At 34.9% G+C, this 27,998-nt stretch overlaps 2 protein-coding genes across 5 annotated transcripts in view; both read left to right on the top strand.

Moving 5' to 3' along the window:
- Positions 1 to 3,354, top strand: part of LOC128992940 (glutamate receptor ionotropic, kainate 2-like) — a 59,338-nt gene extending 55,984 nt beyond the window's left edge. The window contains exon 20 of the mRNA XM_054416686.1: positions 3,217 to 3,354. Coding sequence (XP_054272661.1) covers positions 3,217 to 3,354 — 138 coding nt within the window. The remainder of the gene's footprint in view (positions 1 to 3,216) is intronic.
- Positions 3,355 to 3,806: 452 nt separating this feature from the next.
- Positions 3,807 to 27,369, top strand: LOC128992636 (glutamate receptor ionotropic, kainate 2-like). 4 transcript variants are annotated; one of them, XM_054416318.1, is made up of 18 exons: positions 3,807 to 4,134; positions 7,831 to 7,983; positions 8,661 to 8,845; positions 11,033 to 11,190; positions 11,485 to 11,626; positions 13,028 to 13,189; positions 14,443 to 14,595; positions 15,146 to 15,367; positions 16,477 to 16,687; positions 17,008 to 17,088; positions 17,449 to 17,584; positions 18,423 to 18,566; positions 18,686 to 18,899; positions 20,302 to 20,457; positions 20,866 to 20,941; positions 21,799 to 21,914; positions 23,285 to 23,431; positions 25,632 to 27,369. In XM_054416318.1, exons 1-18 carry the CDS (start codon positions 4,062 to 4,064, stop codon positions 25,821 to 25,823), a joined length of 2,721 nt encoding a protein of 906 aa, XP_054272293.1. In that variant the 5' UTR covers positions 3,807 to 4,061; the 3' UTR covers positions 25,824 to 27,369. The 4 variants fall into 4 exon arrangements, with proteins under 4 accessions (XP_054272293.1, XP_054272296.1, XP_054272295.1 ...); XM_054416321.1 differs by lacking the exons at positions 3,807 to 4,134; positions 7,831 to 7,983; positions 8,661 to 8,845 and adding an exon at positions 9,280 to 9,322; XM_054416320.1 differs by lacking the exons at positions 3,807 to 4,134; positions 7,831 to 7,983; positions 8,661 to 8,845 and adding an exon at positions 9,577 to 9,633.
- Positions 27,370 to 27,998: the final 629 nt, after the last annotated feature.

The following is a 27,998-nucleotide window of genomic DNA, read 5'->3' on the forward strand; positions in this document are numbered from 1 at the left end:
ATGTTTATGATCCATACAGTTTTTGTTTAAATATTTATGTATTACTAGCAGTTACCCGGTGCGCGCATCGATGTAGGCCTATAATACTCTACGGGTGCGCGTTGCAGCGCTAACAACTATTATTTTAAACTAGTGCTTCTGTTGCTCGTATTCGAGCATTGCAAAGTATTTCAGGCATTATTTCAAAATGAATAACAGTAATAATTTCCGATGACTTGAAAGAGTCAACTCAAAGATGATGTAATCAATCACTCCACTCAAGTTATCGAAATTGAAAACCATAAACGAATGAAAACGACAATTTATATCGGACCTCGCGTTGAAGCAGGAAACTACATGAAATTTAAAATTACAATATTTTAATTTGTTTGGAACGTTAGTCTATGGTATAATATCATAAATGTATCTTTTTATTTAAATATATAAATGACAATCAAAAGTGTGTCACTGATGTAGCATGTAAATTCAAGTAGTATAAATATTTTTTTACTTAAGTTCTAGCAATGTGATGGACAGTATCCTCATCCTCTGTTTAGCAAGCACTGCTGGAGGATTGAAATATATTAGTGTCAGTAAAGAAATGTTTTATTTCTTAAACAACACTTCACCATGACAACATTTGGTACCGTTAGTTATTGAGATTTTCGATTATTTACCAACATCCCGTTCACCTGATGCATAGTTAACAAAGAGAAACGTCTGCGTCGAGCTAGGAATTCCAGGAAGGGTCACACATTCCCTTTCCTCTGTTCATAGTTCCCAATGTTCTGTAATCTGGACCTTCCAGCTATTAGGTCGTATGTAATGGATTGCTGAGAAATAATTTATGTACTACAACACCAATGCCAATGAACTTTCTGAAATATGTTCACAGAAAATAACAGATCAGTATCCGTCCACAACAAACCCTATGACATCAAATTTTAATTCTAAGAGCTGCATTTGCCGCAATCCAGGGAGTTCGTGAGATGCGTTCCACAAACTAACAATACCACACTGTACTGAAACAAAAATCAGAGCGTTGTTGGTGTATGTCCACAGTAGTGAGTTCTATGCTTGAAAGTTGTACCAAATATTTAAAGTTGGCATTATTTAAATAAATAAACCCAGTTAATACGACTTAACGTCAACAACACCTTTACTCCTTATATCAATACAGTAGTACAATTTAACACTGTACTACAAAATTAACTAACAACCTAATAATTACTTTAGTTTAATTTTAGGTTTTACTTTCATATCTTTAACTATTTTTAAACGCGTATATTGCCCATGACGAACATTAAATTTTCATAAATTTACTAATATGAAAAGCCTAAATTCACATTAGGTCTACATGCAAAATACCCCGGCTAAAAAGTGTTAAGTGAAAGTTTAAAGTGTCTTTGGGTAAACTGTATACCCTATTTAAATGTATTTGTTTGTTCAAACTGAGCTGGTTTTAATGCAAGTAACGATTTTATAAATAATAGTAAACTAGAGGACCCATGCTGCTCCGCAGCGTTAAGATAGATATAATATCCGAGATATAATCAAATTTATGATTTTTGATTGAGTAACACAGTATCTTGAGCTTAACTGATTCAAACGATCAATAGCTCAAATTAAAGCCTATAATTTACTAATTGTTTTTAGTTTTAAACATGTACAAAAACATGCACAATACTGGAGCTATTGATTTTAATCATAGAAAACCCTTTTGGAAAATAATATTTCTGTTGGTTGTTCACCTTACGTTTGCTTTAAACTCGTCCGATTTGAATAAATAATAGCTTAAATGAAAGGCGGTATTTCACTGGAGGTTCTTAGACTAAAATATATAGGATTGTATAGTAACTCGTGAAATACATCATAAATTGTAGTAAGAACTCAAAAATATATCAAATTATGTTTTTTGTCGAGTAATACAGTTGTCAATTATTGGCGAGCATGCCTTCATTTTGAGACCTCAATCATGAAAATCGGTCGTGTAGAAGAGCCAAACGAACTCGGAAAAGAAAACCCTAAATTAACTCCCATAAAAATATAAGGGAAGCAATTTTGTTTACGTGTAGGCCGAGTGGGATAATAGATAATTATATGCCGATGCTTGATGGCAAATCTGTGCGTGCATTTCTTCAGTTTGATACCTCAATCATGAAAATCGGTCGGGTAGAAGAGCTAGAACTCGGCAAAGAGAACCCAAATTTTACTCCTATAAGAAATACATGGAGAGCAAATTTCGTTTACGTATAGACCGAGTGAGACTATAGATAATTATATGCCAATGCTTGATGGCAAATCTGTGCGTGCATACCTTCAATTTGAGACCTCAATCATGAAAATCGGTCGGGTAGAAGAGCTAAACGAATTCGGAAAATAATAGCCAATTTTTTTTTAATATTTAAGACAGTGTACAACTAAACAGCTTTTTTAATTTACTCCTCGTTTTTCCATTCACTATACATTATGTAACTTACTAAATAATAGAGCCTATATTTTATTCATTATTTAATGGATATAACAACTGTTAGAGTGATTAAACATTTTAGTTTTGAACTGGAAAGAATATGCTGCACTGTCGAGTTCTCTCAAAAACACGACGCAGCAATTAGGTGAACGATTCCATGAGGTGATGCGTTCTCAGCGACCTAGTGAACGACTCCATTAGGTGATTAGTTCTCTTGCCTGTGTCTGTGAGGGTAGGAAGAAGGGTGCTGGCCGCGGGAGAACGGGAAGAAACCGACGCGGTGAGGGAGATCTCCCTCAGTCCTAATGTCGCACCCCTGAAATTATCCGCATGGCTGCGCCTGCGGACCCAGAACGGACCAGGTCAAATTCAGTCCTGTTGTCACACCACCTTTTATACCACAAGCAAATTAAGTTACTAAATAATCCCTGGAGTTCTAAAGGGTTGAGTTTTAATAATATTTTATCATGAGAGAGTGTTTTTGAAGATAACTTTTTACTATAGTTTAAGTTACTAAAATAACCAGTTACTTCCTACTTAGGAAAATAATGTGATACTGTATATTGTTTCAATTAGTTATTAATTGTGTGACACCCCATGGGTTAGTTGAGTTTTTCATATTTCTTATATTATTAAATATTTGATGTATTAACTTTCATCTATGTACTGTGACCTTCTCTAGATTCTATTGCAAATTGAAATTGTATAGTATACATATCATGTTTAAGACTTAAGTGAATGACTTATTTAATTTGGTTATATTTTAGGGACCTTTTTGGAATGAATTAAAACGAGAACTGAAGTTTGTGATCAGCTGTAAAGGCACTGTGAAGAAACTAAAAACACCATCGGAAGAAAATACTTCTGAAGAAAACTCAGACCCTACCAGATCTTTCCGTCTTTAGTTATTAATTGTTGGGAAATCTAAATACAATAAATTGTATGACTGCATTTACTTCCCTGACTTATCTATTTAGTTCCTTTAAAAAACTCTTGTGTAACCATTGGAAAGGAATAATTTGAAACAGGACAGAATATATTTCAGATTAAATTTGACGACAAATTTGATTTCTAATGTTATAAATATATCTTTTATTTATTTTGCTCAAAAGATTGGAATATTTTTTAAAAGCTGTATTATAATTTATTGATTTTTCTTTTCATCCCTTTGTAAAGGGTAGTTCTATTTCATCAAGCTGTTTGTATACTTGTTTGTAGTTAAGTCCAGAGAAGGTATTTACATTATAAGCCATTATATTTTCACAAGGCCTTCATCCATCATCAAGTTACTAAAGTAAATAGGGTGAGAGGCAGAAGAAAAGTAGACAAACATTCGTTACTTGGACAGGTTGGCTGTTGAAAATAGCTTGCTTGGGCTGTCATGGCTCGCCAGTGTCTCTCCGACGTCCAAATTTAAACGATTTCGCATCCACAACATTCAACTTTTAGCTAAAATTGTGTATGTTAAGTTCTCAATGCAAGAAGAAAATTAATTAGGATCTTAACAGTATGGCTTTTGTCAATAGTATAGTGCAACATTTGTCAAGTATTCTCTTTCAAAATTAACGTAATGTTTTTCAATTGTGATTTTTAAGTGAGTGTATCTGCCAACATGTGGTTTTTGTTGTTTCTACTGTTTACTTCGGTCGAATCGAGGAATGACCATAAGGAAAACCTTACAATTGGTGAGTAAAAGAAAATTCAAATTTTTACGATATAATTTTACTTCATTTTATGGAATTTGCTTGTTAACATTCATAAAAGCTTGCTGTAGGATATATTTTGATTTTATAAATTTAAAATATCTTATTTTACTTTTCTATAAAAATTTTATAAGATTTGTATTGTTATTATTGTTTAAATTTGTTTGTGACAAACCAATTTTTACACACTTACTGAAAGGAAACATATTTATTGACTCTTGGTTAATTCTTGGTTAATAACTCATATCTTTAAGTAAAAACTAAAAAATATAAATGAAAAAGGTTTAGCTTGTCCTAAACTCGACAAGAAATTAAATTTATGTTTTAACTTTTTTAAACAAGTGATTTTACTAAAACGTTAGTGAATTCAACAATACTAAAAACTATAAACACTAGACATATTTTGCAGGGTTTATTACTGTCAGATATTAACTAACAATCAACTTTTATGCTGATTTTAAAGTTGTGACAGTTTTAAAATGTGAACCAAAGGAACCATTTTACCAAAGGTTTTCTAATTTGACAGATTTCTCAATGTACCAATACAACACAGTATTTTTAAGTAACCATCCAAAAATAACTTTAAAGCAACAGCCCTTAGCCATTTGCAACATTACGGTATGTTGCTGTTTTAAAAGTAAAAAAAACATGTTGTTGAACTGTATACTTAATTTTTTGTAATTTGTTGCATTGTATATTAGTTATTCCGCTACTTTAAAAAAGTATCTGTTATAAAAAGTAATAAGTTTTAAACTCGTTGTACAACTAAACCTACAGTTATAAAATAACCGATTTTTCAATGGGTCTTTGGAAAGCTTTAGATTGGTAGATTGACTCTATAGATTTGCATATAATTATAAAAGTGTTTTTTTCTAGGATTTATGGTAAACAATTTAAAAAAAAACAAGTTTTTCATGAGAAATGCATTGAAAACGAGAGTTTTCACATTTTGTATTTGGAGGCAACTTTTGGCTGCCTTTATTGAGTATTTTCAAGATTTGTTTGAAATTTTATTCTCTTTTAGATTATTAGTACCATAATGGGTATGCATAATCTGATCACATGGAACATGTGTTGATTATTTCAACAGCTGATTGTTGTATTGTTATTTCCTAGATTTTTCTTTGTTTACATTTTGTTGTTTGCAATTTGCATTTGTGGTTAAGTAGTGTGTTTCTTGTGTTTTGTGAGTGTTTCTACAGTTATATGCTTAGTCTGTTCTGTACCGTTATTAGTGAGTACAGTTTATATTTCTAGAGAACATTGTAGGTATTTAACCACAACGGTTTCTGTTGCTAGTTTAGTATATTTTCTAACCTCATGAAATCATTACCGGTAATCATTTAATTTTATCTGATGAGTAGGTCAGCATAGGTATTAAAAGATGTTTGCAAAAATCTGTACCATAAGGTGTTTTAATTTATGTTTAACTTGCTGGTGTTGAGTGATAGTTGATGGGGAAGAGTGGAAGTAGCAGAGTTTCAATAAATAACTCAGCTGACAAGAATATGCCCAAACTGCCATAAACAACTCTAAACTATTTAGACAACTTCTCGACTACAACAAACAATCTATGCATACTCAGGGTTGGGGAACTACTTCTTCTAGAAATATTTGATATTTTTTCTCTTAAACTCATTTCATATAAATACTTTTTTTGCGAAACTCACTGAAAAGTTTTATCTCATGGAACCGCTAATATGTTTGTTGAAGATTGAATCTTTTTAACAATATTTTAGGAATTCCAAACAGTCTGAGTAGTGGTAGCAGATATTTTGAGGTATAAATTTCTTAAACTTGTTACCCCAGGTAAGGTGGAACTTTAATTATACCGATTTACTTTGATTAGATTAAAATTAAACAGTAAATTATTTTAGTGTGTAAAACAAAGTAGTGTTAGGTAGTTTATCAAATTTTTTTAATCGTGAATCTTTTTTATATTTACCATCCATGCCTTACTTGGCTTAAAGCGCTAGATTTGGTGATGTAAAGACAGAATCAATGTTTCAGTAAATTGTTTAAACCTTTCAAAATTAATTTTTTTTTAACTTTAAGCCTTTTGCTGTCGAATGGCGAGTATAGGTCGCCTCCCGCCATTTCCCCGACTGCTCGAAAATGGCGACCTATACTCACAAAAAAAAAGAAAAAAATTCAATCTCAATGGGTTAACTATATTTAGATTTAACTTTATTGGTAACTGAAATAAGTAGGCTATGTATGAATGAAAACATTCAATTTTTGTTTCCCATGTATATCATTTTAAATACCTAGCTTAAAATTAATTATGTAGTTCATTATGAAGCCTAAGAAGATTTTTATTTTTACCGTACTTTCGTTCATTGTAACTTTCTTAAGTAAGTTAACTTTCGTAAGTCTTCTGATTTTGACTGCCTGATAGAATCCCAGTTAATATTAGAAGTGTTTTCTTATGGAAACTAACCAGCCAGTAGGACTTAACTGAAATTAAAATGTTTACAAACTTTCACCTCATTAAATAAATTATCATTGTCCAAATCAAACAAATTTTAAATGCAAATATTAATTTTGCAATGTGGATATTTCATGTACACAAACACAAACCATTCCCCACACTGCATTGTATATACTTCTGAAATGAAGTTAACAGCTTAAAACTATAATTTATACAAAACCTTCCTCAAGTAGGATGTACAATAAGATGTGAGCGTCACAGTTCTATTTTTGCACTCCTTAATTAGGCGGGTCCATTTCGAGGAGGTTGAGTTGCACAATATGTGTCTTCCCAATAGAATTAAACATCAACATCTAAAAAAGTCACTAATTACATTTTGTAACCGGCTCTTGAATATAAGTATTTCCAACGCACAACTTTATACAATATTACTCAATCAGTATTACATCACAACTAGCATTTTATTTTGGTTCCTTTCTCTTTAATTATTTTATATTAAGTATGGGATGTTATTATTTTGGGCTATTTTGTCTGACTATCAAAATGTTTTTTTTTGTGAATGTCAATTTGTGGTTGTTTGATTGTCGAAATGATTGTTGATCTGTGTTGGCTGTGGGAGGAATTATTGTTTTAAAAATTATTGTTCTTGTTTGATGGAGAAAATAACCACAGAAATAATTATTGTTATGTGATGGTAGATATTATTGTTACTGTATTGAGGAAATACAATTGTTCGTAGGTCCTTTTAAAACCTGTTATTATTGGTTTTTTTAAAGAATTTATAACATATATTAAAACTGTTTACTTCGTAAAACTGGCTTACAAAAATACATGTGAAAAATATTCTAGTAGCTATATTCTCTGGCTTATTATTTATCATTACTTCAAAACAGAAATAAATATTTGTCAGGATTTACATGAAGTGGTTAACATTTATATTAGTATTCATTGCTAAATTCTGACAGTTGCAATAAACAAGCTTTTTTGAAATTATTAACAAAATTCTTAACAAATTATAATATTGTGATTTCAACAATTAATTAGGTACTTTTTAAGAATTAAGAATAATTTTTTGTAAATAAATAATATGCTAAATATATTTTTATGAACATTTTGGACAGTATAAATATTTGAACAGCTAACATTTGACCACTCAAAAACATATTTTAAATGTATATTTCTAAAAGTCTAAACTGAATATGGAATCAAATTGGCTTGCACACAAATTAAAGGTGTTTATTTTTTAGGAGGATTATTTGAAGAGGATGCTGGATTTATGCGTCACGCATTCATATATGCTACAGAATGGGTAAACGAAAACCATGTTCTTTCTCAGTTCAATTTGGTACCCGAGGTTCAAGATGTTGATCCGTTTGACAACTATTTAGTATCCCAACGAGGTAACTATCATCATACCGGTACCTGAAAACAATGTTTTCAAGCTGTCTTTTGTTTTTGAAATGTAGTTCGGCATGTTTAGAGCTAAATGATGATGATGAAGTAGAGTGTGGGCCTTTGATCCTTGAGCTATGTGGGTTTGTCAGATGAATTGATTAAGCAAATAATTGAACACTTTTGTTCATGTTTTGAACATGATAAACCCATTATCATGTAAAACACATACATAAAAGGTTCCCAAATAAAAGAATATACTGTCCAACACATGGAAGCAAAAGGTATGTGCTAAGAAGATGGAGCTAACTTTTGAAACTGATAGAACTCAAGTGGTGCAAGCCATTACAAAATATGTTTCTAACCAAGGAACTACATAGTGGCAATACATAATGGGTGAGAAGGTGGTGTGGTGAGTAGGGAAGATGGTGGACTGTGAACCCTCGGCACTGAATTACTGAGTTTCTGTTACTTCAAGTTCAAATGTATCGTTCAAATCATCATCTAGATCCAATTCATGCAAAGCCTCTGAAGCCCATGGGTATAGTGAGAGTTTTGAATTATTAAAATAAACTTTTGAATTTACCTTGATAGAATAAACTGCCACTTTGGTATGATACAGTTATTAAAATTGTAATTTACGAATTCTGAATTTTTTATCTTTATTTATAACTTGTTTCCATAGTTTGTGAAATGCTGGGAGGAGGTGTCGCTGGAGTGTTTGGACCTCGGTCAGTAGACACCAGTGACCACGTCCAGTCCATCTGTGATGCCATGGAGATACCTCATGTGGAGATGAGATGGGACTCTAGACAACGCAGAGGCTCCTGTCTGGTCAATCTGTTCCCTCACCCTTCTACAATGTCCAAAGTGAGTAGACTTGTGAGGTAGCAGGTAGACACTAGTGATCATGTACAGTCCATCTGTGATGCCATGGAGATACCTCATGTGGAGATGAGATGGGACTCTAGACAACGTAGAGGCTCCTGTCTGGTCAATCTGTTCCCTCACCCTTCTACAATGTCCAAAGTGAGTAGACTTGTGAGGTAGCAGGTAGACACTAGTGATCATGTACAATCCATCTGTGATGCCATGGAGATACCTCATGTGGAGATGAGATGGGACTCTAGACAACGTAGAGGCTCCTGTCTGGTCAATCTGTTCCCTCACCCTTCTACAATGTCCAAAGTGAGTAGACTTGTGAGGTAGCAGGTAGACACTAGTGATCATGTACAGTCCATCTGTGATGCCATGGAGATACCTCATGTGGAGATGAGATGGGACTATAGACAACGTAGAGGCTCCTGTCTGGTCAATCTGTTCCCTCACCCTTCTACAATGTCCAAGGTGAGTAGACTTGTGAGGTAGACACCAGTGACCATGTACAGTCCATCTGTGATGCCATGGAGATACCTCATGTGGAGATGAGATGGGACTCTAGACAACGTAAAGGCTCCTGTCTGGTCAACCTGTTCCCTCACCCTTCTACAATGTCCAAAGTGAGTAGACTTGTGAGGTAGCAGGTAGACACTAGTGATCATGTACAGTCCATCTGTGATGCCATGGAGATACCTCATGTGGAGATGAGATGGGACTCTAGACAACGTAGAGGCTCCTGTCTGGTCAATCTGTTCCCTCACCCTTCTACAATGTCCAAAGTGAGTAGACTTGTGAGGTAGCAGGTAGACACTAGTGATCATGTACAGTCCATCTGTGATGCCATGGAGATACCTCATGTGGAGATGAGATGGGACTCTAGACAACGTAAAGGCTCCTGTCTGGTCAACCTGTTCCCTCACCCTTCTACAATGTCCAAGGTGAGTAGACTTGTGAGGTAGACATCAGTGACCATGTATAATCCGTCTGTGATGCCATGGAGATACCTCATGTAGAGATGAGATGGTGTAGAGATGAGATGGGACTCTAGACAACATAGAGGCTCCTGTCTGGTCAACCTGTTCCCTCACCCTTCTACAATGTCCAAGGTGAGTAGACTTGTGAGGTAGACATCAGTGACCATGTACAATCCGTCTGTGATGCCATGGAGATACCTCATGTAGAGATGAGATGATGAAGAGATGAGATGGGACTCTAGACAACATAGAGGCTCCTGTCTGGTCAACCTGTTCCCTCACCCTTCTACAATGTCCAAGGTGAGTAGACTTGTGAGGTAGACATCAGTGACCATGTACAATCCGTCTGTGATGCCATGGAGATACCTCATGTAGAGATGAGATGGTGTAGAGATGAGATGGGACTCTAGACAACATAGAGGCTCCTGTCTGGTCAACCTGTTCCCTCACCCTTCTACAATGTCCAAGGTGAGTAGACTTGTGAGGTAGACATCAGTGACCATGTACAATCTATCTGTGATGCCATGGAGATACCTCATGTAGAGATGAGATGGGACTCTACACAACGTAGAGGCTCCTGTCTGGTCAACCTGTTCCCTCACCCTTCTACAATGTCCAAGGTGAGTAGACTTGTGAGGTAGACATCAGTGACCATGTACAATCCGTCTGTGATGCCATGGAGATACCTCATGTGGAGATGAGATGGGACTCAAGACAACGTAAAGGCTCCTGTCTGGTCAACCTGTTCCCTCACCCTTCTACAATGTCCAAGGTGAGTAGACTTGTGAGGTAGACATCAGTGACCATGTACAATCCGTCTGTGATGCCATGGAGATACCTCATGTAGAGATGAGATGGTGTAGAGATGAGATGGGACTCTAGACAACGGAGAGGTCCTTCAGTTTGGTCCTTTAAAATACATAGCTTGACAGAAGCTAAAGTGGCATACAAAGATTTTCCAACCACCTCAACTCAAAATAGCTATAGCTATACATAAGTTTAAACCGAGACTATGTATAAGGTGTTCATATTGTTTTAGCATTTTTCCAATTGCTAAATAGGTGATTTCATAACTTCATGAAATACCTAAAAGTGATTACTTTAAACATTAAGGAATAAATTATTTCAATTTATATCTTAATAAAATTTTTAACATTAAAGGTGTCTATTTATAAACATTATATGATAAATCTTATTATTGTAGGTGTTTGTAGATTTAGTGAAAATGTACGAGTGGGAGAGTTTCGTGGTTATTTATGAGGACAACGATGGACTTATCAGACTTAACGGTCTTCTGACATATTACGACTACAAAGGCTATCCTGTCACTGTAAGACAACTGGATGAAGGAGGGAATTATAGGTAAACAATAGATATTTAATAATTAATTGTATGGCTTAATACACTTTTTGTTCACCATTTTGTACCTACAATATATTGTCTGCATCTATCTTGGAAAAAAGAATGATTTTCACACTTGTGTTGATAGGAAACATTTTTCTGTGCTTGATGGAGAATATTTTTATGTTGCTAAACTTTTGAAGCTCATTGCTGAATTACTTAATCTCTTTTTATGTTTAACAGCATCACCAATAATCACAATTTGTTGAGTGCCATAGAAAATAGTAAAGACCATTTTTACACTGATTTTTGTAGGCCTACAATGAGAAGAATCAAGAACACAAATCAGAAAAACATTGTGTTGGACTGTTCTGCCAATATTCTATACGATGTACTTCTACATGCTCAACAAGTTGGGTTGATGGGTGTTGAGTACAGCTACATCATTACTTCTTTAGTGAGTAAAAAATAGCACTTGAAATATCGTTGAAAAGCATGACTTGTCATTTGTTGACTGGCGTTATGAATAGTTTTTTTACGTTTTGTTTTTCTTCTTTTAAATTATTGCTAAATGTACTTATCTTTACAAACACAAAGATCTATCCACAAAACTGTTATTTGTCCATTAAATTTACCACAAACCACTTACCACACCCACAACCACTTACTATCACAGTAACTTTATCCATGCATACAGAGATGAGTTTTCCATCCGGTATTGAACCAAATAAGGAATTATCTAATAAATTAGATACATCAGTTGCTTTACTTTCCTCTTGTCCAAAGACAATAAACAAATTTGTTATTGAATTATTAATACTGTAAATGAATTAAAGAAATAAACATAGTACCTTTGAAGTTAATATTTTATTAAAATATTCTATGGAACATTCATGCCTCAGTTACATTTAATTAGGTCACGTTTGTTTACTTATTTTAGCTCTTTGTTCATTGCTCTTTTGCTTTCTCATTTGCTCTTTGTTTATTTTAGTCTCTTTGTTGTTATTAGCTCTTTATTGTACATGCAAGAATCCCTTTGGCGGGAGGGTCGGAAATGTGACGCAGATTCAGCGCACCAGTTAATCAGCAAACCCAATAGACATTAAAATATTTAAGTTTTGACAGTGCCAAAACAGCGGCGGTGATGGTGCTGAGTTACCCCAAGTTCACTGAAAAACTCACAGATAGCAGCACTGCCTGGATCTGTAGCCAGTATCTTTGTAATATGGCTCGAAGATAAAAAATCCCCAAAAACAGGGAAAAAATCGTTGCCAGATGGGATTTTACTACCAACCTAAACCCAACATACACCAAATTAAAATAGGACCAGCACAACATGCTGACACAGTTTAGTTGATCCCCGATAAATGTGGAGGTCACTCTAGATCAACTTGTTGCACTGAACTGTGACTTCCACCAGAGTTGTACGCACGCTGTGCCAGTACATATGGCATATGGCATATGGCATGACTCCGATCGGAGTCGTCAGCAGCAAACATGTTAAACAGTCTGGGTTGTTCTCTCTTGGGTGCTCTGGTAGGTTGTTGAATTACACTATAATTTTAAAGATTATCCTCTACATTGCACTGATAATCTCATCACCTCTATACTGCAGGTGTTTTATCTTTCATCAATATCTTCCAAAGGTTTAAATTTTTTTGTTACACAATGGCAATGCATCCATTGTCCTTTTGATACAAATAAAAATGCAATGAGGAAATGTTTTGATTTTTTTTTTTTTTTTGTGGAGCCATACAATAGTAACTGTAAAACCCATACATCGATTTCATGTTACTTTCAACTTTAAGTATTGTATCATGAGACATGCATGTATACAATTATTGTGTCTGTTCACTAGGATTTCCAGACAATTGATTTGGAACCTTTCATGCATGCTGGAACCAACATCACTGGCATTCGCTTCTTTGATCCAGAAAGTGAGGAAGTTCAAGAAATGATGGCGTTTTGGAGGAGCAAAGAGAAAGAACATGGCTATGAAATCACCAATGAAGTTTTGCTGGTAATCCATCACATTATGTGGAGTGTTAATTTTACCATAAGTTCTGTTAAGGTAACTAAAAAGCAGGTCCAAATTGATACAGCATTAAGCTCAAATTCTGTAGGAACCTACAGTACATTCTAGAATAAACTTAAAACTAGTATTTTTTAGGCAAGGAAAAGGGGTTATTTCACTAAGGGTAATTACAACCCATAGTAGTTACTGTGAAATTGTGTTTTAAACATAAATAATATAATTGTAAAAGAATATAAACAAAAAAAAAATATATCAATATTATAAATAACCAACAAACCTTTTACAAAGTGTGTCTAATCCATTTAACAGACTACCACTTTGATTACCTACTTTCAACCATAATTTGCGTTTTAAAACTACTCTTCCTCAAGAAGTAAACAATGTTATTTAGTTGTATTTATTTGGTACTATCAGTGGTGGTTCCAAGGGACCATCCCCCCCCAAACAAATGTTTTTGTTTGGTTTCTAAAGGGGCTAACCAATACCACATTGGACCCTGGAAAAATATATTTTAACCCTTCCCGGACGGGCAAAATCATGACATTGAACGGGAAAAAATCATAGGAAAAAAACTAATTTTCCTTATTTGTGTTTTGTTATACAAGCATACATAAAATAAACACAATGGAACACTTCTTACTGTCAAAATAATTGTTTACTCGTTTTTAACTATGTGGATATATCCGCTAACCGTACGCAGATGAGTAGAAAAGCAGCGGATATATCTGCCACCCGTCTTTGAAGATATGACCATGACAATGTTAGGCAATAAATAAAGACAATATGTAAACAATAAATAAAGATAACATAGTGTTGAGTGAGAAACGTCGAGGGAGGAGCGTAGGAGAGGTGGGGGGTGCGGGGGAGAATGGGAGGCGCGGGAGAGAGAAGGGACTGCGGGAGAGAGCGCAGCCATGGAGAGAGCAGGAAAGTGGCGCCTTGGTACCGTGAAACATCTGGTTACTGCTCAAGCACCTGCCAGTCCGTCTGAAGAGAAGGCATATATGCTTCCCGTCCGGAACACCAAAAACCATAAGCGGATATATCCGCCACCCATTCTTTATCGCCAAAGACTTAGGCGGATATATTCGTCACCCGTCCGGGAAGAGTTAACATATTGTTTTGTCCTAAAACAGAGGTTTTTGGATACAGTTCTAAATGTTTCCAAGCCCTCCCCCTCGCCATATGACAAAGTCCTAGAACCTCCACTGGGTACTATAATATTATTTTTACTGTAGGCAGAGACAGCTCTTATCCACGATGCAGTCTTGTTGTACACCAAAGCGATCGATCAGCTGCTGAAAAGTTTAGAGATTCAACCAAGACCTCTCAGCTGCGACAACAACCACAACTGGGAACACGGCTACAGTATCATCAACTACATGAAAGTTGTGAGTATTGTGTTGTTCTGCAAAGTTTACTAATAGGATAGCATAAATAAAAGATTTTCATAATTTTCTATTGGATTATCCTTTCAACTGACTTAAATATTTGAATATTTTTTATAAAGGAGCCAAATTTGTGTGGTGTTCAAATTAATCTTCTGCAGATTCATAGGGTAAGAGTAAGTAAACAAGAATTTACAGTTGATTTTTCATTCTTGTATTCCAAATTTTAGAAGAGAATCCAAAGTAAGATATTTTTTATAACTAATCAAACTTCTAAGGTACAGTACTGTAGTAAATTTATCATGTGTATCATAATTTAAATATGTTTGGTAGTTATTTGTTTGCAACCTATAGTTGGAGAGGTTATTACAATCCCAATTAAAATTTTTAATGAAATCAGCTAAAGGTTTAGCATGAAAATTTGACTCATAAATTAGTAAAATACAAATTCAATAATTTTAGATAAGTGACATTCCCAATTAACAAATGAATGAGGTGTGGATTCTTTAGAAACTCTATAAAGGATTACGAATGTTTTTCTTGGTGTTCTTAGACTGAAATCACTGGCATGACGGGGCTCATCAAATTTGACCATGAAGGGTTCAGAACAGATTTCAAACTTGATATCATTGAGTTGACAACCGAAGGTATAATGAAGAAGGGAACATGGAACACTACAGAAGGAGTCAACTTTACGCAATCCTTTGATACTGAAAGTGAAGAGAATGCTAAAAAAGATCTTCGAAACGTCACTTTTGTTGTTATGATCTCAATGGTAAGTGTAGATAAGTATTTTTTAAATCACACACATATTTTTGTTTTAGTAGGTGAAATGACATTTTTGTAATTTTTTGTATGTAGGCTGATATTTGGTCCAACTTGTTGACAGATAAAGGGGAAATATTTTTAGTGGTGCATTGGTGCCTTTAGAAGAGCCATAACATTTATCCACTTAATCAAGAGCAAACACTTTGTTTACTTACTTTTAAGCTGAATATGTGAGTTTAAAATGCAGTAAGATTGCGTTGCTTTGCTACTGACTATGATCAGCTGGTTCTTTAGCTAGAGCAATTTATTAAAGAACAATGAAATGATCAAGACAAGAAGGTCAACTGGGCCGACTTTCATACTGTCAAAGCTCTGTTGCATTTTCATATGAATTGGCAATCTATTAATTATTATTATTATCTATTAATTTATTACCAAGCAAGCACTGTAACCCTTCAGAAACCCAGCCATATAAAGTAACATATTTGCAATGTAGTTTGTTCGAATGGCCAAGTTGGGTTTTAAATAGATAAGACGGCAACACCCCAAACCAAAGAATACAACCACTGTATAAGTTATTTCCTGAGAACGAGTCTTGATTCCCAAATTTTATAATAAACATTAAAACATAACATAACTGGCAGTGTCTGAACAACAACTTTTTTTAGAACAAAAATGGAATTTCAATTTTCCAAAATTAATGGTTTGTCACAATCATGGTTGACAATGATGTGATGTGATTGCTGGAGATATTCTAGGTTTGGCCATGATGGCAGATGGTGATAATGTCCCCGTCATCGTGGGAAAATGTTTAAAATTTCACCACAATCGCAGGAAGCTCCACTAAAGGGGCCGCTCGGGTTTAATTTGGCCTAGTGCCGCAAGTACCCTAAATAGCGCTATCTACAAATGGTGTGATGAGAACTCATGCAATTTATTTGAATTTCCACTGAAGTCAATAGTTAGTTACAAAAAGTTTTACTTTTTATAAACTATTTGTTTATAAATAAACAAATGGTAAACCTCTGGTCAACTATAGTGATGATCCGTTTCCTTCAACGCAAGTTTTATCTGTGTCTTTAATATTAATGCTGCTTACAAAATTTACCTGAACAGGTTGATCCTCATGCCATGCTGAAGGAGACAACCACGAAGCTGGACGGCAATGACAAGTACGAGGGGATGGGTATCGACGTGATTCATGAACTGTCTCTGATGAATGGCTTCAACTACACCTTTCGGGAACAGGAAGATGGGAGCAGCGGGAACCCAGATAAAGTCACTGGCAAGTGGAATGGGATGCTGGGAAAAGTCATAAATAAAGCAAGTATATTTCAGTATTTCTTATTTTCTTAGAGCAAAAAAAGTGTTATATCACATTTAGTATTTCAAAAGTAAAAAAAATTTTCTGATACGACTACAATCAACATCATTTTCTTTTTACATTTAAATCTCCAAATCGGTTAAGTTATTCCTAGAAATATAATTACACAGTTTAATAGCAGTTATCGAATCGAGAAACAGTAACAGAAATACTTCTTTTGATAGAAAGTTTAACCATTTATTTTAGTCTACGATTTATATATGTGTATAAAAACTAACATTCTCTTAAGTTTATCAATCATTATAATTGTGTGGCTCAGGAAGCTGACCTTGCTATAGCTGACATCACTATTACCAGACAAAGAGAAAAGGATGCAGACTTCACAATGCCTTACATGAACTTAGGTAAGAGATTCAAAATCATTCAATCTTGTGTTATTAATTTTTTTTTTAATTTTAGATCATCATAGACATTGACTTTAGCGAAGTCGAATTTCCTCTAATAATTCTAAGTTATCAGAATAGATTTAATGTAGGTAAAACTTTATCTACCAATACCCTGAATAGTCATGTAAATTTTACGAGGCAAGTGCCCTATGAAGACTTACTGTAGTTGACTTGATCTTGACTGGACTGCCTAGAAAGATGGCAAAGATTGGCAAAACCATAAAAACTATCTACCTATAGGAAAATTCATTTTGTAATCCCTAGAAGATTATGTTATTGATTGTACATTATTTTACTACAATTTTCCTCATTTTCCAGGCATCAGCATTCTCTACAAGAAGCCCCAGAAGTCTCCCAGTCTATTCTCCTTCATGTCTCCATTTAGTACTGCAGTTTGGCAATCCCTGATAGCTGCCTACGTGGGAGTGTCTCTGCTCATGTACATCATCGCCAGGTAAATATTATTAATCTATTATTATAAAATTAGATTGGTTTCTGACTGTGTCCCTGCCACGACTAAAATACTAAACCGATACAGCCAAAAATAAGCACAAAGATGGTCCACATATCTAGGAATGTCATAGGCCAATTCACTTCCCTAAGTTTTTCTCGAGTTACGCCCCTTGGATGTCCAAAGTTTTGAGGTGAAGTTTCCAAAAGTAAATATTAATCGGTCTCCATGGAAGCATGAGAAAATTCACAATCTTTGTTTACATTTGCGTTGACATTGTAATGTAAACAATCAGAACTGAATCAGAATCAGAATCAGAATCAGAATGTGGTAGGTTTATTTATTCTTAAGCTTTATCATAGATTATTTATTCTAAAACTATGCCATTGATTATAGAAATAAAGAAAGATTCTATAACCATAAAATATGATAATTATATTATTGATATAATTTAATGTAAACAGTAGTACAGTTATAATGTAGGTCATACTTTTTTTATACATTTGGTGGCTTTTTGTTCATAAATTCAAACCACTTAACCACAAACGTGTTAGGATGAAGCGGTATAGTACCTCTTCCCGTTGCAAAGCAAGGGTACAGCAGCTAGTTCCAAATATTTTGGGACATTTTCACAGAATTAGTTTGTAATCATGTATGAATTGTTTTAAACTACTTACAAAACAACTAAAACAGTAAAACAATAATTTTCATCATTTATATATTTTGTTTTTGTATAAGTTTTATAACGTGCAAATGTATTTTATTGTGTATCTCAACTATGTTTTTGTCCCTAAAAATTAGTATAAACTCAGCAAATGTAACATATAATGTTATTCCCCAGGATAAGTCCCAAGGAGTGGACCAACCCGTATCCTTGCATCGATGACTCTGAAGTTCAAGAGTTGGAGAATCAATTCAGCCTGAACAACTCGTTCTGGTTTGTGACTGGCTCCATAATGCAGCAAGGATCTGAACTGGCCCCTATGTGAGTTATACTTTAGGGAAAGGTATAATTGGACTTATAAGTCATTAAGTCATGCATGTCCAGTATTTGTTGTATTTGATTTTTGCTATTTAGATCCTTGAATTTTACAATTGTTCCAGTTCAGTATCCACTCGCATGCTGGCGTCTGTGTGGTGGTTCTTCACTCTCATCATCGTCTCCTCCTACACAGCCAACCTGGCCGCCTTCCTCACAGTAGAGCAGAATGAAGAGATATTCCGCAATGTAGAGGAGCTGGCCAATCAGAAGCCTAATGCTCCTGTGTTTGTCAAGTATGGTGCCAAGGCTGGTGGTGCAACTGAGGGGTTCTTCAAAGTAAGATACTTTACTTGAATTTCTAATTGTAAATAAATTACAGGTTTAAACGGCCAAATTTGCATATACCTCACATTTTAAATTTTTTTACCTTCCATTATAGTGTATACAATTTAATTTACTTTATATCCTACAATTCAGTGATTTTTAAGTCGAAGGAGCTGATTTAGTTTCCAAGGGACTATTCTTAACACGTTCACTGCGGGCGTATCCGATCGGATACGGGCCGAGAGCTGTTCAGACGCTGCAGTAACCGATCGGATACGCTCGGCAATGCCTTTCGTATATCATCGTTTTTGCTCTAGCGTCGGTCGAAGGCAGACCTATTCCACGTTAGCGTGTAGTGGGTGACTTGCTTTTTGTAGTGTTGTAGGTTGGTAGTAAAATTTCCCCATAAAATCCCCGTCTGCCAAACTTAAAAATCAACTTGTTGTCCCGTCTTTCTCCCTCCAATTGGCAATACGATGGGACCGGCTACGTTCCAAGCAGTGCTGCTATATGTGAGTGTTTAGCGAACTACGTCGATTCTTGTTATAAAACAGGACATCACCGCACGTTATTTGCTATTCCTCATACTGAAATATGAGAGCCAAACACCCGGCAATCGGGTTTGTTCGACGCTGCGGGCTGCGCCGCACTGGGGCTACGCCTGCCATTTGATGGCCCGCAGCGAACGTGTTAAGCATGTATAATTATGTTCTACGGCTAAGGATACATGATGTTGACTTCCCATTGTAATGTGAAATAATTAACCTATATTGAGATGTTTTTAGCCTCACGGGAGTGCATTAATGTTGACAAATTGTTTTTCATTATTTCATGGTACGTTTTTCTGTTACAGATTTATCTACTTATTCTGCTAAAGTTAGTGATATACATATAATAAATGGTGTACATGAGAACATTTTGGCTTTTAATATGTCATAAAAGATATTGCTAGTAAGTGCTTAAGTTTTTTGCGGTAAATTTAATATAATGATAAGTCATAAGTGTGACATACGATGAATAATCATTTTTATAAAAAAACCCTCAATAGATATTTCACTATAAGTTCGCCAAAAGACTTTACTGATTAATATTAATCATATGCTTTAATTGTTTTGTTAACAAAAAGATAATAGTTCAGAGTGTTGTTGTTTATGAAAGAAAAAAAGAAGATGGTTTTTAATATTTAATTTGTCATTCTAAAGTTTAATCTTAAGTAATCGTCCGAGATATCAAATTAATTTAATCACCTATATTGACGATTTCAAGTATAAGGGAGGATGTTTTACCTATGATAGTACCAGAATAAACAGACAACATGGTACTTATTCACTCTATGGTAGTACTTAAAGTTAATTCAATTTCAAAAACACTATTGAAATCACATTGTTGTTGTAAACTATTTGTAATGTGACAGTCTTCGAACCACTCGACGTATCAAACCATGTGGCAGTACATGCAGGACAACTATGAAGATGTGATGACCAAAAGCAACAAGGAGGGAGTAGACCGAGTGCTCAGCGACACTGAGGAGTACGCCTTCCTCATGGAGTCTGCGTCCATAGACTACGAGGTGATTCTACAAATATTTTACAGCATATTTTTTTAGTTTTTACGGTGAATCCTACACTCTAGGCATGAAGAATGGTTGCTAAAATTCATAACTCTGATTCAGATCACCAAATGGGGAAATGCACTGTGCCTTTCAAGATTTATTCTTCACTGGCTTGTAGCTCCATGAGCTTCCTATTCATCCCCAGTTCCAACAAATTAACCAGCTGGTGGTATCTATGTGAGGTGTATCCTCGATATCTAGTTGATACCTGCCAAAGAACTGCCTCTTGTTGGGGGTCATCATCACTTTTTACCTTATTAACAAATTCCATATTGTCTTAATAAGGAATGATTCCTACAGTTCATACGTCAACTAAGGAGAAGGTATAGAGATTTGTGGTGTTCATGAGTTCTTAATACTTTTCAGGTGCAAAGGAAATGCCAACTGAGACAGGTTGGAAACCCCCTGGATAATAAAGGATATGGGATTGCAATGCACAAAGGTATGTTTAATAGTAAGAGTAAAGTTAATATTTTGAAAATTTTTCTATGGGGCGTAAAAAGGGCGGATGACGATGTCTCAGGAAGAGGGTAGCCAATTTATAGATTGTGTAGAGATTAGGGAAGTGTGCATTTGGGGAATACTTGATGTGGGAATCCACTGAAGTTGGCACTTGATACAGGTCCCGGGCAGTCACAGAGAAGACGCAGCGAGCGGAACTGCTTGGCGGCGGCGGCGATAAAGTCTGTTTTAAATAATGTAAAAACACTTTTGACCAAGTTTGAGGTCGAGACAGTTTAATTGTTCGTGATGAACGATTGAAGAGCGGTAGAGAGCCCGAAAAGCGGTTTTAGCAGTAAAAGTTTATAAATAGAGAAAGAGTGACTAAATACAGCGCAATGCACATATTTAGCCAAGGAGAGTTACATTTCAACTGAAAATGATTTTTGGAGGGGAAAGGGATGCTACCTCAATTTTTCTTAGAGGGGTACCGCTAATTTATCCATTTCCATTTCACGCCACATTTTTGAACTAATAGGATTCGACCTGTATCGGGCAACACAGCCGAGATAGTGTGTGTGTTTTGTGTAGGCTTGTGTGAGTGAGACTCTAACATAGCAATCCTTAATCAGATTGAAATGAGATTTTAAAATACAGATTTGGCTTGGAAATAAGCTATCACTAATTGAACAATAAATATAATAATAAATATAGTAATAATTATATACAGAAGTTTATAAAGATTTAACTAACACTTACAAATCTAAACATCTTGGTAAGAGAGACTCATCAAACTTGGCCACAGCTGTTTAGATGTTGATCAGCTGTCTTAATGTTTTTTTTTTTTTTTTTTTTCAGGAGCTTGGTACAGGAACATTCTCAGCAGTAGTGTCATAAAACTCCAGGAAAAAGGTAAACTCACTCAGCTGTACAAGAAATGGTGGAAGGAGAAGAGAGGAGGAGGCGCCTGTGATGTGAGTTTATTTAGTTATTCCACTGAACGCTAGTGTCGAAGAAATTTTGATTTAATTTTTTATGGTCAATTTCTTGATTTGTGCTTTACTGTTTGGTTATATAACTAAGGGACGAGTTATTGTTTATGATTGGATTGTATTATTTGGTTAAACAAGGTTTTACTGAAATAACAAGAAACAAATTGTAAACAAAACACGACCTCTGCAGTACACTGTACAGAACTAACAATAAAGTTGTCTTCAGCTGCTCCATAAGAATGAGAAATCTACTAAGGGTGTATGTTTTATCTATGGTTATTCTTACATGGAGAAAGCTAGCTTGTTTTAGTTGTTAGACGCTTTGGTACTAAAACTTCTCCCTTTTTTTAAATTTCATTCCTATTACTGTACATCATTAGGATCAGAAAATAGGTTTATTTTTTGTATTGTTATAAATTTTTATACCGAATGAGCTGTTTTTGAAGTTTCATACTTTTACATTAAATTTTAGACAAGACAAAAGTAGCCTAGGTTGAAATTGAAAATTTTGTTTTAGCACAAGTCTCTATTATTATGTCAAGAGGCTAAGCAAAAATGTTGTGATGAACGGCCTTTAGGTTTAAAAAAGCACATTAAAGGTATATTTTACCTTTACCACGTACAGTCAAACAACCCTAAATCGATGCACTGATTACAGATGTATTGTTTCATGAGAACATGAATAACACACTCTGTCATATTTTTTTATATCTATTACTAGCTGGCCCGACAGACGTCGTCCTGTCCTATGCTTTTATGTCAAATGCTTGTTCATTTTCAAGATCCTGGTTGAAGTTCGTTCGCTACGCTCACTCACCTTTAGGTTGGAGCTCATTCGCTGTGCTCACTTGCCTTCAGGTTGAAGTTCGTTCGCTACGCTCACTCACCTTTTGGTTGCAAATTAGCTGTTGTCATAAATTTAAAAAATATAATTGTGCTGCACCCTGTTGGTAAACTAATTAACTTTTAATGCTATTGAACATCACAGAATCAAATTGCTTAGTTAAACCAGCTGTTAATTTTCTTTAATTCCATTTAAATATGAGTACTCATAAGGTTAACATGGGAAACCCCAGAGCCACTGGGGTGGAGCCCTTTTGACGGATCTGCACCAAACTTTACACAAACCATCATTGAATAATGCTTAATAATGCCTGAAAGTTTCATTACAATCTGTCGAGCGGTTTCGGAGTCCATAAAGGACAAACATACAAACAAACATACATTGGATTTTATATATATAGATAACGTCATGGGTCCAAATCGAAATCAGTCATTACAGCTACAGAATTCAACCGTAGCATGTAAAAAATATTAAGCCAGCTGACAGTTGTGTAATGTTGTCCGAGTAGAGTGATGGTGGAGGCGGTGGTGAAGCCGAGGAGTTGGATCTGGACAACGTTGGTGGAGTGTTCTTAGTGTTGGTGTTCGGCACCGCCTTTGCTGCCTTGGTGGCATTTGCGGAGTTGGTATATGAGGTCTACAACAAGGAGGACAAGGTATTTTATCTGAACTACAAACCAAGAGTTTTCACCAATGAAGGACGAGCAAAGTAGTTTAGTGTGGTGGCAAGGTGGAGGTGGTGTTACCCTAGTTTGTTATCAGTTGCCCATTCAATCCTGAGAAAAGTTAGCTGTTTGGTGGTTTGAAACTAACCCAGCTGTTCTTCATCATGGTGCTTTTAATAAATAGCCTTGGATAGAGCTGGTTTGGGTCAGTAACAAAGCTACAGTCGGGACCACATAAGTTAGCAGTTGAGGGAGGAGCCTATTATAACCATATGGTTTTGAATGGACCAATGCGAACCGTGCGGTGTTGCCAAATCTAAAAATCCCAGCTGATTTGAAAATATTGCTTAGTATATTCTAATTAGTGTTGTCAACGGGCGATGTAGCAATGTCGCACTAGCATTGTCTTGTGATTGGCTGCCACCAACTGCAAACTTACGTGGTCCCGACTTTAGGTATCTTAATACAATCTACCCTCTTACTCAGATTTAGGTTAAAAGCACAACATAAAGTCTCTGTTCTATTGTAATCATAAAATATAAAATGCTGTCCATGACCATTTTATGTTAAAGGCAATCTTTCATTTCTTTGTTTCAAGTTCTATTTTAGTGATAGTGAGTTTATGTTACTCTTAATTAACATAAACTCACTATCACTAAAATAGAACTTGAAACAAAGAAATGAAAGATTGCCTTTAACATAAAATGGTCATATCTCGTGACCGAGCTTTGCTCGGGGAAAATCATTAGTTCACTCTGAAAGCACCTTAGTATTGGAGATACATAAATCCATTCCCAAACTCCACACGGCTCGCCTTTACTACGCCCTACACCATTTCCTACATAGCAAACCTGTTTACCTCCATTCCCATAGCACTTTAGGATTATAGATACCTAATCTAATTGTTATTAACAGTTCCCACATTCCGGACAGCTCGCCTTGACTACTTCCTTCACCACTTCCAACGTAGCGGACCTGTATTCCTCCCTTCCCATAGCATTTCAGAATTGCAGACACCTTAATCTAATCGTCATAAACAGTTCCCACAATTTATAATACTCGCCTTTACTACTTCCTTCACCACTTCCTACGTCGCAAACCTGTTTACCTCTCTTCCCATTGCATTCAAAGATTGCAGATACCTTAATCTAATCGTCATAAACAGTTCCCACACCACTTCCTATGTCGCGGACCTGTTTCCTCCCCTTCCCATAGCATTTTAGGATTGCAGATACCTTAATCTAATCGTCATAAACAGATCCCAGACTTCGCACTGCTGCCCTTGACTACAATGTATCGAGTAATCTTCAGTATAATATTTGCTAAATATTAACAAGTGATGTTTTTCCTTTTGTACTGTATTTGTAATTTTCTAGTATACTGTGAGTAGTTGGCTTATTATGAACAAATGCTACAACTTCTAGTCTTTTGTTTACTTTATCCTTGTTATTTAATTCATCCAACACATGGTTAGGCCTACCTAGCAACCCATAAGACTAATGTTTAAAAAATGTGATTTTCAGTTTCATTTTTCTACGTAATTAGAATTTTGTTGGCAGTTCTAACTGCAGTAAACTCGTTTTTAGGCCAGAAATAAACTATTTACAACATTTGAAGAAAATCGTCGGAGCCGTTTTCGAGATCTTTTTTGCAAGCAAGCAAGCATACATACAAGCAAATATTGCTCGTATTAGAGAATAGGATTATTTCCCATAAGGATTAGTAAAAAACAAAGTTTTGAGAAAATTTCGATAACAGTAGTATTTTGTTAAGATATTCCTTTCCATATGTATTAAGAAAGACATACTTATGTCCTCTGTCTTAAGTGCAAGAGGCATATGAATGTTGTCATGCGTTTTGTAAAAGCCAGAATTAGTCAGAACTAGTTTTACTACTTTTTTATAGTAGTTTTACACATCACTATCCAGAAAACATAACAACAATTTCTTTTATTTGGCTAATCCAAAACAAATTTAATAATAATCTTAGCTTAAAAAACAAAATACTTACAAATTATGTGCTCAATTAACCATATTCAAACTGTAAAAATAGTGATTAATTTGCAATGTACTATACTTAGTGTCTTTGAGTTGAATAGTATTATTAAGTCTGTCAAAAACCTTATAGTTTTATCTGGAAATAATTTTCATTTCACTACAGTCACACAACTAAAATGTGGATTATTTTCCAGGAATCTTTTGGACAGGAATTGAAAAAGGAGTTAAAGTTCATCCTCTGCTCAAAAGACACGGTAAAACAACTCAAATCATCTGAAGAGGAAAATAATTCTACTGACGAGATTGTGGTTGACAATTTAGACACTGAGAGAAAATCAAAAACCCCTAATGGTCTACGAAACCGAGGATCGGAGGAGTCCTTATAGTCCTCTTAGCAAATCAGGAGATAGCAAATCAAATGTTCATTCAAGTTAAACTTCAATACAAATAATTTTGGCAATTGCATGCAATTGATACTCAAATTAAACCTAATTCTTCTTTGGTAAACTAGAAATGCTACATTTTAAGAATGTACAAGGCTGACCAAAAAATAAGGTCATAATCGAAATCTCTTCACAGCCAAAAGGACTAGGTCAAATGACATCTGAAACCGATGACATGTCCTTACTTCATCCACTGCTATTCTAGCAGGTTCCTATCCCCATAGGACTTTTGGTCCTGTCATAGTATTCGATAATGTTGTGATAGGAAATTGGCGCTCTTCTGCCAAGAATGAATCTCTGTTGATTACTGTTGTGAGTTAAAGGATTTGGTATATTGACTTAGAAAGTGTGCATAAGTGGCTTAGGAAGTTTGAAGAGGGCCGTACACATTTGCTCAATGGGGCAAGCAATAATAGCAGCATGTTTATCATTTTCCACCAGTAATTGAATTTTAGGAAACTCTGTTTTCTTATAGGAATTTTGCTCAAAGGCTGACAATAGACCTTAATAGTCTTATAAATAGAGATGTCCTATATCAGTTCAAAAATCCCTTTTGATCAGTCACGCCGTAATCCTAATGCAAATCTCCTCTAACTTTGGTCACTGCTTGAAACAAGACAAATGAATGACAGCTCAGTCTGCCTACACCAAGAATAACATTTTGTGCAAATATTAAAGACCACTTCCAAACTCCCATCACCCCTTGTACACATTTTATATCTTTCACCGGCTAGAATAGTTAAGGATGAAAAATAAGGAACACAATGTTGGCCTTAGATTTGATCTAGCTAGATTAGCTGCGACAGGAGCACGATGAAGACTTTAATTCTTGAACAACCCTCGTTTTCTGATCAGTTTTTTTTTACAATCATTTTCATCTTTTGTTTTAGATCTTAAAAGGTCAGAATTTGCTTATGCTTGTAGTCTATACAAATTTCAAACAGTTAATTCAATTTTAGTTAATTAACTATCTGTCTTCAGACCTCTATACACCGAAGTGTGGTGACAAATGGTAGAGAACATGTTAAACCATAATTATTAAAATAGTAACAAATAGATACATTGTCATTGTGGTATCATGTCGGCTTAAAACTATGTTTCTAGTTTAGAATTTATTGTCCAAATATCAAAACAATTCACTGAATGATAAGTTTTCTTCATTTTGTAGCAAGATATTAAAGATGAACTTGCACTATTATTCAAACCTTATGCAACATGTTGTTTTTTAGTTTTATTTTTATGATAAGCAATTTATTATTTCATAGTATTTTAAATGATATATGAAAATTCGGAATATTGTTCTTTATATCTACCTTGCTATGTAAAAAATTCTTAATCAATTTTCAATCTAATTGTGAACTCTTACAAAAATATAGGTTATGATGTGTAGACTTAGTATTTTGAAAACCTAAGTAGAAGTGCTCAGTATTATTAATAGTTTAGGTCCTTTAATTACTTATCTAGTTACTGTATGACTAATATAAACCTATTTTTTGCAGTTCTAATTTCATACCTTATATAAAATAAAAGATAAATGCATTTATGTGAAATATGAATTTTATTTCCCATATCCAAAGTTAAAGATTCTACATTTATAAAAAACAGTGAATTGAGAATTAAGGTTTGATTTTATGGTTTAAAGCAAAAAAGGTCTTATTGTTTGTGCTGATTATTGAAGAAATTTAACAAATGTGTTTAAGTCTTTACAATGCTTTTTTGTAGCTTATAATAAACTAGCAGAGCATCCGTCCTTCGTACGGGGTTGGCATATAAGTATAAAATGCTTATTGCAGTTATACTCAAGCTTTGCGTTTGCAATGGGGGAGGACACAGTTTGATAAAATTTGGTTCATAAATTTACGGTATGATATGACAACACATTTACCATTACCACAATGTTCTACCACTGCACCTAAACAATAGAAAAAATAAATTATCAAACATTTGCACAATATCACAAATTATTCGTTAAATTAAAAACTCAAACCTAACTGTAAACAGTCCTACTTTGACAGTTCTCATTGTGTATCACAGCTTTTTGTTGCTGCTTAGTTCAAATTAGCTGTTGTCATATGCAAAAACAAAATATGTAATAATAGTGCTGCACCCTGTTGGGAA

The sequence above is a fragment of the Macrosteles quadrilineatus genome, unplaced genomic scaffold (genome assembly GCF_028750875.1).
Source record: "Macrosteles quadrilineatus isolate MER2022 unplaced genomic scaffold, UCM_ALF_1.0 Scaffold_4__1_contigs__length_99947679, whole genome shotgun sequence".
NCBI classification, from domain to species: Eukaryota; Metazoa; Arthropoda; class Insecta; order Hemiptera; family Cicadellidae; genus Macrosteles; species Macrosteles quadrilineatus.

Coding starts and splice junctions, on each gene's coding strand:
- LOC128992636 (XM_054416318.1), top strand. CDS start 4,062: ATGTGGTTTTTGTTGTTTCTACTGTTTACTTCGGTCGAATCGAGGAAT. Junction 7,984..8,660: donor CTATTTAGTATCCCAACGAG/GTAACTATCATC, acceptor TTGTTTCCATAG/TTTGTGAAATGCTGGGAGGA. Junction 13,190..14,442: donor TCACCAATGAAGTTTTGCTG/GTAATCCATCAC, acceptor TTTTTACTGTAG/GCAGAGACAGCTCTTATCCA.